This window comes from Manihot esculenta, chromosome 8 (genome assembly GCF_001659605.2).
Source record: "Manihot esculenta cultivar AM560-2 chromosome 8, M.esculenta_v8, whole genome shotgun sequence".
NCBI classification, from domain to species: Eukaryota; Viridiplantae; Streptophyta; class Magnoliopsida; order Malpighiales; family Euphorbiaceae; genus Manihot; species Manihot esculenta.
Genome location: NC_035168.2, coordinates 34,566,881 through 34,579,617, shown reverse-complemented (window position 1 = coordinate 34,579,617; position 12,737 = coordinate 34,566,881). Strand labels below are relative to the sequence as shown.

Sequence of the window (12,737 nt, the reverse complement as noted above, 5' to 3'; positions counted from 1 at the left end):
TTTGATTGAGGGAAACACGGAGAGAAGAAAGGAAGGAAAAGTGAGTAATAAAATTTTCACAATTTTTTTTATGGGAAATACAAGAAAATAAAAGAAAAGTGATTAATACATTTTCAGAATCTTTTAAAGGAGAAGAGAATTTATTTTTCATATTTCATTCTTTGTTCTAAAATATTTCTCTCCTATTTGAAGAAAAATGTAGAAAAAATATTTCTCTTTATGAGATTTCATCATTTCCATGGATGAAATGAAAGATGCACGTATATTGTAGAAATCCCAGTAGATGAAGAGCACCAACAGAAGCTTCCGTAATAAAGAATTTGGCTTTCATTCCATCTCTCACATTCTCCAAAAAAAAAATAATTTTCTCATCATTCATGTTAGAATTTCCAGAGATGTTGTACAAGTTTGGGTGCAGATAAGCAGCACTCCCAACAGAACTTTTAATTTTCATGGCCCGTTTTATCTTCAATTTTTCAACTTCTTTCTTCTGTCTCGAACTAAGGTTGAGCAGTACAGTGAAATCAACAAGTTCAGAGAGCTCATCCAAAAAATCTCCTTTATAATAATGAAGTACCTTGCTTATCATCTCTCAGATATATTGTATAATAACCACTTTTCTTCTAAAATCCTTGTCGTTTTGTATTGTATGCTCAACCAAATCATAAAAAAAATTGTATTCCTTGGCTATTTTGCTTGCAATCCTTAAACTCCTTCGCAAAGGTATGGACTGCTTGGTGCTAGTAGAATGGGGAGTGCTTCATTTGCAGATTTATACGTTAGAGTTGGAATTGGGGTCTCATGGCAGTATCTTAACAAGTTCAGCACATGCTTTATGAGCACTGAATTGAATGGTTTTCGGACAATAACATGTTTTGCAGATGGGTTCCGTTTAAAGATCATTTAAGTCTTTTTCTTGTACACTAATAGTGGATGTCCTTATGGTAATTATTCCTTTCACCTTATATAACTGAAAACTGCCATGATTAATTAGGCTTAATAGGAAGAACATGCCAAGCCTGCATCTAGATGAATGTACGTCTCCAATGCATGACAGATGCGGATGATTAATACTATAGTCACGTACACACCTGTCCAGAGGACGATTGCCCATTGCTTCACTGCTTTTACGCTGGTGTCGACCCGTGATATTAATACTCTGGTATTTGTAGATCATCCGTAGCTGGTAGCTGGTGGCTGGTGGTCGAGATGTAGGGTGGGTCAGTCGGTCATCTAACCACTTTCGGTCTTCTCCGTTTTGTCCCTCTATCCGTTGAGATTAACGCACAAAGTTGTAAGCCTACAAGGAGATGATGTGAGGCACATGGGCTCTCCATGTTGGGACTTGGAAACCCTGCAATACTGCCATATCTAGTGCCATCATGTTGGGGGACCCTATTCTTCCTTACCCATCTCCTTTCTTCCATTTTCTTTTCCTAGAAAGAAACTACGGTGCATGTGTGGACTGCATAGGACGCTGCTTTTTTATGTGGTTTTTTTATTTGTACAAGAATATGCTATGTTTCTGATGCAGACTTTGCCACAGGTGATAGCTTTGTGCTTTGCACTTAATTTTCCATGTGCATTCAGATCACGAATTTACTGAAAAACCGGGTTTAATTTAATTTGATTTGCAACCTGCAAGCACTAGGAAATAAAATTCCAGTTTTTTTTCTTCGTATTGATTAAGTTAAGAACAAATTGTGATGTGTAGAGCCATCCGAATTGCCTATCCAAATACCACAGCATGGAAAGAAGTGCATTAAAGGGTTGAAGGCAAGCCTACTACATCTGTTGTTGGTAAAATGCCAAGGATTATCTAATCAGAAACTCTTGTGCTGCAACTGCAAGCTACTAGCTTAATAAAAAAAAAACAAGCAGCTTATCAATGGTGGGAACAGCACTCCAAAACAAATTTAATCAACTTGAAGCCTTTCTCGTGGAAACTAGTTAAGCCCCACATATGGAGAAATTTACTATCTCATCATCAAATAGTGAGTTTATATATAAGCGCTAATGGTTGTCCTAGTATGAAGGAACCTTATTACCTCAGTTGAAACAAGGCAGAGGAAGTAACTAGGACAACCAAGCAGTCCATATAAGTTGCATTAGCATTTCATCTATTACACAGAGATATCATGTTCACACGTATGCCTAACTTGTAAGGCATTTACCTATCAGGACTGCCATGTCCAAAAGAAAGCAAGAATTAACATACAACCTGCTCTCTGACTGCGCCGGTTATTAGGAGCTTAATGTACCTGAGCGTATGTCATTTATTTATTAGTCGGAGGGTATACACTAAAAGTGTATAAGAATTTCCTGAAGGAAAATCACAGCCAGCACAAGGACCATGCAGATAGCTGTGATGTGGTAGAGATGGAGTTCTATTATAATTCTACTCTTCTGGTTATAAGTTCCTATAGTCATAACAAATTTCTACTTTCAGTAGAACATACAACCTGCTTGATTCAGAAAAAAGATTAATAACACAGCCCATGCATCAGGAAAACCCCATCTCATATACAACAGAAAAAAGATTTCATGGTCACAATAAAATTCTATACAATTCAATGAATTGCAAAGGTACCACCAAAACATCCCACACTATCAATGGACCACAGCATCCTTGAATCCCTTAAATGCATGAATCCTTCTAAGTTTCACTCCTCCTTGTATGCTTGTATATAAAATTCTCCTCCGGTACTACACTTGAATTCTGTATGTCCACAACAAGCCCAATATAGTTCTTCAAAGAACAATGAGGGAACTCACAAAGCTAAACATGGCACAGACCTTAATCACAAGGTTGCTAAAGCATGCCAATCCAAGGATAGCAAGTCCAGGAAAGCTTTCTAATAACATTAAATTTGTCAACCAGTATGATTTTTTCTTAATTTCCACAATATATCTCTCAGCAGGTTTGTCAAGATTCAAAGTATATCAGCATAAGCCCTCAACTTTCACCCATAATTTTTATTAGAAGAGGAGAGAGGAGTAGCATCTAAATGGGGATCGCATTCTATGGAATAAAAATCATTCTTCTCAATCAAAGTCTTTAACATCTCAAAGGTGAATTTAGGATCATTAGGATCACTTGTGTGAGACTCAGCAGGAGATTCCAACGTAAAAGGTTGCTTCAAACAAAAGCAACTACCGACAATCCTCTTACCTGTTGTTGTAGTAGCATTCGCAGAAGAAGAAGAAGAAGGCCATTTATTGGAGTTTTCTCTGCGGTGCTTCAGATATTTCTTGGCCATTGTGAATTGGAGGAGGGCCACCTTCTTTGATTTAGCAAAATCCCCATCACACCCATATCCACTTCTCTGCTTCTTCTCTTTCTTCTTCCTAGTATTCTTTTTCTTGACATGAACACTATCTCTGCCCGAGGACCCACCGCCATGCTTATCTTCATCATCGTCATCGTGATCTACTCTGCCGCCAACTTTGGATATCTGTCTATCAGAATGAGATGCAGACATCAACTCACAGAAACAAGTATCAGAAATCGCTGCTAAACAAATGAAAGAAAACTAGAACTGAAACTGAAACAGAGGAGAGGACCACAGGCATTAATGTTATGATGAGAATAAGAAGAGAGGAGAAAAACCCAGTTGAGAATTGTAAATCAAATTTCCATGTTATGGATAGATCGGTAGAGATCGATTTGTTCGCCTATGCCGTCGGAGCTGGAACCGGTGAGAGTGACAAATAGAAAAAAGCAGCCATAATTATAAAAATGAAATATGTTATCAAAATAATTAAAATTATTTTAAAAAATTGTTTGATAATCATAATTTAAAGAATATATATGTAATTTACTTCTTATTAGTCTATTAATAATGGAGCGTTTATTTCGTTTCATTGAAAAAAATAAATAAATAAAGGCAACAACTTTTGATAGATATACGAGAGATTAATGGTTTGATTATTATTCAGTTACATATATTTTCAATCGAGAATCACAGAAAGAAAACCAATCAAAAGGCCAAATCGAAACTAATAAAGTACATTTACATCAACAACTCATATTACAGATCCTGAAGCTGGCTGGTTGTTGGAATAATCCATAATCCATGCACTGCTTTGATTCAATACTGAACTAATCCACCGGTGCTGCAACCTCTGGAAGCAAATCCTGCAGCCATGAATGAAGCATAGGACTCCTTCAAGCTGAACCTGGGAACCAGACCCCTTCTCTTCTTAACCTTGTTAGAAGAACTCTTCTTCTTCACACCACTCTTAGCCACCATCTGTAAGTGTCCTCTCACCGTCGTCCATTTATCCTCAGCCACCTGATCTGCAGCCAGCTCCGGCTCTTCTTTGATGGTTGCCAGCTTCGTCTTGAGTATTTCTTCAATATCCTTCCTGGACTCAGTTCGCGAGACTGTCCTGCTTGTGCAAGGCACCACACGCCACATTCTGCGGTAGGCTCTCCTCATTTTTGCCTCTTGGGCGAAACACTGAGAAGACAGCTAACTATATATGTCTTCGTGAATTTTTTGTGAGCAGATACCTTCCTGAAATGATAAGTATGATAAAGTTTACAGTGCTTTGTTTTTGTATATTGAGGGAGAAGGTTCAGGAATAAAAGGTGGCATGCAGAGTTGTTTGCAGTAGTTGGATAGGTGGTGAGGTCCCTCTTTTACAGTTAAGCTTCAATCATTTTGGCTTTTGTTTAACAAGTCTGTCCATCCTACCAACCATAGTTGAACTGTATGATCAATTAATTAATCATAATATGAGTAAGATCAAGCTAATCCACGTGATAAAGTAATGCAGTAAATTGCTGTCGTATATATTTAAAGTGTAGTTACTGAGTCGAAGAACAATTTAGATAAATGGAAAAGGAAATTTATTAAAAGTTTTATGTCAGAACAATTTTCTTTGAAGATCAATGGCACTTCTTCTACATTTAACAGAAGGGTGGGATAAAACAGGGAGTCCCAATTGAGTCGAGAAGATGATATTGGGATAAAGATCTTCTATCTTGATTCTGCTAATAATATCTGCATAGACTCTGGCAATTCTGCTTGGCAATACCATCACTGACAATGCCTTGAACGTGAGTTTCCTGGACCGCGATAGGCGAAGACCCTTCAATCCTCCATTCAATTTCTTTACCCATGAACGCCTTCTAGACTTCGCCAATTTTTCATCAGAAGAAATCAGCTTCTCATACCGATATCTCAATTGCAATCCAATAATATCTTGGATACCCATCTGCAGAAATCAAGCCTCTGCTAACTGGGATTAAGCAAAGAACTGTCGAGTATATAAAGAGAGGAAATGGAAGTGCAGAGCAGAGTCTGCGGAGTTCGTGCAGGATCAGGTTTTTATGTTCCTTCAAATGCATACTGTGAGCACAAAAGCTGAAGATTGCCTAATTTTGATTCCTTATAACACATGGGTGGCTGCATATTTTAATTTGGTACACTCCCCATTGAGAAGGAGAGAGAAATTCATGCTCTACAATTCTACTTTTTAACACATGGCCAACACCATAGACATAACCCAGATTAGTGATTGTTAAACACTTACACGCAGAAACAGACAGACTCATTCTGCAAATTTGAGTGATTAATAAATGATGAGAGGAATATTGAAGCCATGTGCAATGATTGATGCTAAATGTTAGGATATACAAATTCAAAGCTAATCATTTGGTTAATGAAATTAAAAGGATGTATGTGGTTGTGGTCTTTAATGAAAAGCAGATTACCTGTTTGTTTATTTGTATGACAGAGATTAGTCCATGATCATGTCAGAATTATGAACTGTTTGGTCTAATATGTACATTATCGAAGAAAACAGCTGCAGAGCTGCTAGTGATTTGTTTAATAGAACAACTACCAGCATTAGGGGATGGGACCTTTTGTTTAATTGTTGAACTCAAGCTCATGGTCTATTTTTCAGAGCCCACAATTGTTATACCAACTTTCTATTCTTTAAATAACATAGCCCATCTTTGAATAGCCCAAAAATTTTTGCAGGAAAACTCAGCCTACTCTACTCCTTGGTGAGAAATTTTTACAATTTGACTTGTGTTTTTAAGATACCTTTTAACTCATCTTCTTATTCTAACCTACTTATTACTAATTTTGAATTCTTTGTTTTTTAGGAATGACTAGTCTCATGGAGTAGTTGAGAGTCCTTTTCAAGATAAAAGCCATGAACATTCTTCCTTTAATCTGCTACAACCTAACACCAAATACTGTGCATTCTATTTTTTAAGAGATTCTCATACACTCCAGTATTGGTTTCTCAGCTTGGCTTCCCTTTGCGAATCTCTGGCTTGATAGCATTTTTGGAATCAGAAGCTAGTTCACTGTTCCAGCATACTGGATTGTGTTTGATGATCGGTGTTGATCTTATTTATGACTGGATTTTTAGATCGAGTTCGATAATTCGATTCTATTTAAAATTAGATCTTATTTTATAGGTGCTTTTATAAATCTAATGGATTAGACTATAATACTTAATTATTAAATTTTTTATAAAGTCAAAAATATTTTTTTTGTATTGAATAATTTTTTAAATAAAATAAATTAAAAAATATTTACAAATTTAGTTTTCTGAATCTTGATGCTCTCAGCTAGAATCCCATTGACACAACAGTTGAAAATAAAACCATTTAAATATATATATATATAATAAACTTATTTAGGATTTGTTATCAATAATAATATATAGCAAATAAAAGCAGCAATCATTTCAGTTTTATACACATTTTCCTGAGTTGCCCAGGTAGGTTTGATAAATAAATAAGAATTAAAAACTATGAAATTGACTTTGGGATAGAAATTAATTAGAGAATGTGCATGTTCCAGGTGTCCAATATTTTAAAGTTTGGAGGAGTTATAGTTTGATTTTTGACCTTGTGATCTAGACTTGCATGGATCTCCATATCTGGTCAACAATAACAAATGGAAAAAATTACTATTTATTTTTTATAATATTTCTAATAATTTTAAAAAATATATTAAAATATTTTTAAAATTTAAATATTTATTAATTAATTTTAATTGTTAAATATTATAAAAAAATTTAAAATATTTATTACGAGAAATTAATTAATAAATTTTTAAAAAATTTAGGGAGGAATTAATAAATTTTTTAAAATTATAAGGATTAAATAGTAAAATATTTAATAATAAAATTAATAAAAAAAATTCACTAATAAACTCTTTAAAATATTATAAATATTTTAATATATTTTTTAAAATTAAAAAACTAATTAATAAATTTTTCTATACGAAGAGATTAAATAATACTTCTCCATATTCTACTTTGCTTAACAACTTCATTTTCTGGCTTAAATTGTGTTTGCTCTTTTATCTTTCCCCACTAATTTTCAATTATTATCCATCTGTCTGAAATTAATAATATTAAAAAAATTAACGCAATTAATTTTTTTTAATAATTCTCTCATTATAAATGAAAAAGTTTAATTATTTTTAACTTGAGAAAAATTAGAAATTTATATAATTTTTTAAAAATTTATTTAAATCCCTTTTTTATATAAAATAAATTAGAAATTCATCAACTTTATATAGTTAAAAATTAAAAACATAATTATAAAAAAATACAAATTTTAAGATTTTTATTAACATTATCCGTCAATGGAAAAATAAATACTTATTACATAATTCATTAGTTACTATTAGATAAAACGGTTAATTTAACTATTCTAACTGCACTTATAAACTTAATTTAGTGATTAGCATATCTGAGTAAATATAAGAGATATTGAGTTCTATTCTCCCGATCCCTAAAATTCCATTTCAAAAAAAAAGAAATTACTAGCCAAAAAATTTTATTTGAGTTCTGAACTAAACTAAAATTTATAGTTTAACCAATAAATAAAATCAAATAGAAACTCTACGAGCCCGAATTAGGCTTATCCCAATTTAATCTGATATTTTTTTTTTGAAAAAAGAAAATATTTAACTATTTAATTGACTGTTTGAATATTTTTTTTTTAAAAAAAAAAAACGTTGCAATCTGATTCTAAACATTAGATTTCAAAAATAAATCAAAATTAGACAAATACACTGTCAGTTGATAAATGTCTAACACACTCAAAATAATCTATTCAAATTCAATGAATATAAATTACGTATAAGATAAATAGAATCGAAATCGCACTAAATATTTTTAATTTATGACTGAAAATAAATAAAAAAATAAAAAGTGATTTTGATGTTAAAATAAAATAATAGTTAAAATAATTTAAAAAATAATAAAAAAATCAAATTAATACAAATAAATTCTAGTCAAACATTATGATTTATATTGAATATTATGATTCATTTTAGTTATAGAAATTGATTATAAAATAAAAATATATGTTTTCATTTTAATAAATTAGTTCTAAATTATAAAAGACGCTTTATATAATATATCTCTCTTTAACTCTAAATTAATTAGAAAACAATTGCTAATTAACTCTAGTAAATAAATTATTTAAAAAATATCTATTAGATCTCATTTATAAACCATTTTGGAATTAGAAATATCCAATTTTAAGTAACAAATCAAACGGTGAATTCAAACTAAATCATGCAATTATTTAGTGGTTATTTATTATTGAATAACTCAAATAATTACAGATTTTAAACATCTAAATTAATAATGTATCATTTTAAAAATATGAATAACGGCCTGCCCTATTGATCGATTATCAAAGCAATAATAATAATAATAACTGAAATTGTATAAATATTGAAAAATTAAAATATTAACACTTTAAATATCACAATTCATGAATAAAATTGAAGATTCAAATCATCTCCAATTAGAAATAAAGTTTAACAACACATAGTTCTGAGAGAAAACACAAAAGAAAAAAATCGGCCGAAGAGAGAAAACATGAGCTTTGCTGTAAAAAATGTGTTTAAATAGCAAAATCCTATAAAATTCTCTTAAAATTTATTTTTAAAAGAATTTAATTTGAATATTTTAAATGAAATAATTTTTTTAATTTATTTCCTAAAATAGATGGATATTTCCTATTTTTGTAAGAGATTATAGCATGAAATTTAGACTCTTAAAAATATTGATGTGCTTAAATTGAAAAATTGATATATGAACGGAGAGCAAAAATCAAATAGATAAAACTCCAAAAGTTAAAAGAAAAGACTTGAAAAAGGAGGTTTGCAAAGGAAAATAGCAAAGGCATGCTTCTGGCTAACGGTGACAGTATTCGGTTCAAATCGAAAAAATTGACCGAATCGAATTGATTTAAAAATTTAGTTCGGTTTTTTATACATTTCGGTTCGGTTCGATTCGATTTTTAATTTCAAAAATTTTGATTATTTCGGTTTGGTTCGGTTTTGATCAGAAAAAAATCGAAAAAACTGAACCGAACCAATTAGCAATAATAATATGTTTTTTCAATAATATAAAGAAATTAAATCATATTAAAATTAAAATATTTTAATTAAATTTTAAAATATTAAAAATAAAGTGTAAAAAATAAAAAAATATTAAAAATTGAAACCGATCAAACCGAACCGAATTGAACCGAATCAGACCGGTTCGGTTTCTGACCAAAATCGGTTCGGTTCGATTTTTATAAACACTAAAATTTCGATTTTTGATTTATTTGATTCGATTCGATTTTAAACCAAACTGACCGAATGGTCATCCCTGCTTCTGGCTTTGTAAAGAGTGATTAATTTTCTATTCAAAAAATTATTATTTAGATTTTATAATATATATAGGAATTAATTAATTAATTTTTTAAAAAATATATTAGAATATTTATAAAATTTTTAGAAATTTATTAATTAGTTTTTCTTTTAATTTTATTATTAAATATTGTAAAAAATTTTAAAATATTATTAATATAGAGTGATTAATTAATAAATTTTTTATTATAGAAATTAAATACTAAAATATTTAATGATAAATTAATGGAAAAATTGATCAGTAAATTTTTTAAAATATTAAAAAATTTTTAATATATTTTTTAAAATTAAAAAAGTAAATTAGTATTAAGATTAAATACTAATTTTTATTTTTTTATTTTACTGCAGGCATTACTGGTCAACTCAAGACAATACAAATTTTGGGTATTAATTATAGTGCAGAATCTGTCATCATCTGATACGAGAAGATGCTCTTTCAGATGACGCTTAACTTAGCTAATTTGTATTCTTTCTGATTAAAAAAATTTGATCAACCCCTTCAAAATCAGATCTTCATACAAATGGAAATAAGCAAGCAAGAGGACTAAAGTAAAATCCAATAATGTCAGCTCCATTTAGTCAATCCATGGATACCCAATTGAAAATAAAAAAATTATAATAAATTTTAATTTAAACGGTCAAATCTCAATTTGATAAATATTTTTTTGTTTTCATTGGTAATTTCAGGAGCAAAAGCTTTTAATATGTTTTGATAAGAAGCTGAGAACCCTTGAACTGAATACAACTAACAAGCTGGAAAATGCCCGTGATTGGTAAAATTAGCCGTCACCAAGAAACCCTTTGGCCCATGGTTGCTTATTCAACAGCAGCTGCATGTGTAAATGCAAAGTAGAAGTCACGATTCCCCAGTGACTTCCTACAGCTTTATCGGCTTCTCTATGGGAAATTCTTGACTTTTTATTTTTACTTTGAAGGCTTATGGCTACGAGGGAAGGCAGAATTCAAAACGTTGAATAATATTGATTTCCTAGTTTTACTCTTCAATCCCTCTTTGCCAAAGGCTGCTTTTGCTTTTCCTAAGTCGGCAAAGAAGGAAAAAGAAAATGAAGGGCCTGGCAATTTGCGGAGTTCTATGCCGACCATAGTGGGAAACCATCCCATTTTGCTTGGGATTCTCACTTTGTTATTACATTACATGTCTTATTTGGGCAACGCCTGTGTTCTCCGAAAATAAATCTAATAAATATATACATCCCAAGTTCTGGAAACTGATAATAATAATAAAGAAATTCATGCATGTTTCCAACATTTTCTTAGGACCTCAAACAACTACAACTAGTTTTGGTGAAAGATTCATGGCTTCATTGAACTTGATATTACATGAAACTGATTAACTCTATCTGCTAACAGTTGAGAATTTCTTGATAGAATACAGATTTGGAGAGATTTGGAACATCCCACATATAGCAAACAAGTTTACATAAAAATCTGCTATTTCGATCTAAATAAAGATGTTTAAGCGTTTCTTGGCTAGACATAATATTCAAGATGATCATAAACAGAGTATCAAGAAAACAGAGCGTTTCCTACCAGAAGCAGGAAGAAGAAGAGTAGTAGTAATGGTGATTGGGACTACGGAGACGGAGAAAACTTCTTCTCCGGCGGCAGTAGAAAGCACAACGCAGTCTAGACCACACCAACCTTCGAAGTTTACGAGCAGATCTTAGTCTCAGCCACATCACTTTCTTCACTCTGAACAAAGATAGCTTGATTCTTTCTGTTAGACTCTTCTTTCTGCAGAACTGATAGCTTCTCAGGAACAACCGTCTCTTCTCCATCATCAACGAGTTCTGCTCTGTGTATCCAAGTGACGAGTCACTCCTCAGAATCGGAGTTGGACCCATATTAGCAAAATTTCGATTCCCCAGAGCCATATACATCTGTTTTTCAGAACAGAACAGAAATTAAACAACTGGGAAGAAGAAAGATCAAAACTTTCCTCTTCCAGGCCAAAAAGAAACACAAGGGTAAACGAGAAAGGAATTTTGACTGTGAAAAGAAACAAAAGCACACATGCACTGGTATATGAAGAGGAGGCAGTAGGGGAGAGGGTGGCTTGGGTTTGCTTTACTTAGGTAATGCAAGCAGAGCAGTGCGCCGCCGCCGCAGGAGGAAGGAGCGAAGCCGAAAAAAGCCAAACTTTTTTTTTCCTTCTGATACGCTTTAACACGTGGGTAGTCGCCTTCTTATGGATGAGATAGGATGGACGGTCACGTGCCTTTCGTGGCTGTATTTTCTGTGCGTCTTTTTCCAAGTTTGATCTCACCCACTGAAGGGATTTGGTAAGGAAGTGGCATCATTTGGAGGACTGGTTTTAGTTTTTGATTCATCTAAGCCGTTGAGATCAAAACATCATCACCATCTCATCACTTTGTGTAGTTTTCTAATTCCAATTCATCACGAAACAAAATGAAAAAAAAAAGGGGAAAGTTTTGGTACTTCACGCCAATAACAATTCCATTTTTCTTCTGTGATGGTAAGTTATTGTAATTTAAATGCCAACAAAGCAGAGAAGGTGATGCATGCTTAGAAGATAAACAAGTGTGTACTGGAGGGCTATAGCGACGGAACTAGCCTTTGCCAGGTTGCTCTGATCTGTAAGTTGTGAGGATAATTGAATAAAATATAAATAACAGAATTTATCAAGACAGGCATTTTTCCTTAGTTGCAAGCTTTAACCATGCAAATGAGGTGGTCTCATCTGACTCAATTATTATATAAGGATACATATTTAAGACCTTAGATACATGCACATGCTGCACTTCTCTTCTGTCATTTTTCTGCATCAGTGAAGTGCTTTTCACACAAAGTGTTGTGGGCGCTGTTTCTTAACGATTCAGATATCATGCAATAAGGAATTTCTCAATGCACTTAATTTATTAATAGAGACGAGAGCCTGTCACCGAGGCATATAGGTTCTGGAAAATATTCATTTCCTGCACTATGGCAGTTGCAAGATACTTTGGCAGCACATTCAGATACCAAGTTTCCCAATGTACGTCGTTTCACCAGATCTAACAAAAA

The 12,737-nt window shown here is 32.2% G+C and overlaps 2 protein-coding genes across 2 annotated transcripts; both read right to left on the bottom strand.

Annotated features, from left to right (window-relative positions):
- Positions 1-3,907: 3,907 nt before the first annotated feature.
- Positions 3,908-4,631, bottom strand: LOC110621727. The gene has a single exon (XM_021766013.2). It carries the CDS (start codon positions 4,440-4,442, stop codon positions 4,092-4,094), a length of 351 nt encoding a protein of 116 aa, XP_021621705.1. The 5' UTR covers positions 4,443-4,631; the 3' UTR covers positions 3,908-4,091.
- Positions 4,632-10,992: 6,361 nt separating this feature from the next.
- LOC122724344 lies at positions 10,993-12,413 on the bottom strand. Its single transcript, XM_043958893.1, has one exon. It carries the CDS (start codon positions 11,591-11,593, stop codon positions 11,240-11,242), a length of 354 nt encoding a protein of 117 aa, XP_043814828.1. The 5' UTR covers positions 11,594-12,413; the 3' UTR covers positions 10,993-11,239.
- Between the last annotated feature and the right edge of the window lie 324 nt (positions 12,414-12,737).

Bases quoted from the DNA above. Each gene is read 5' to 3' on its own strand.
- LOC110621727 (XM_021766013.2), bottom strand. From the start codon at position 4,442: ATGAGGAGAGCCTACCGCAGAATGTGGCGTGTGGTGCCTTGCACAAGC.
- LOC122724344 (XM_043958893.1), bottom strand. From the start codon at position 11,593: ATGTATATGGCTCTGGGGAATCGAAATTTTGCTAATATGGGTCCAACT.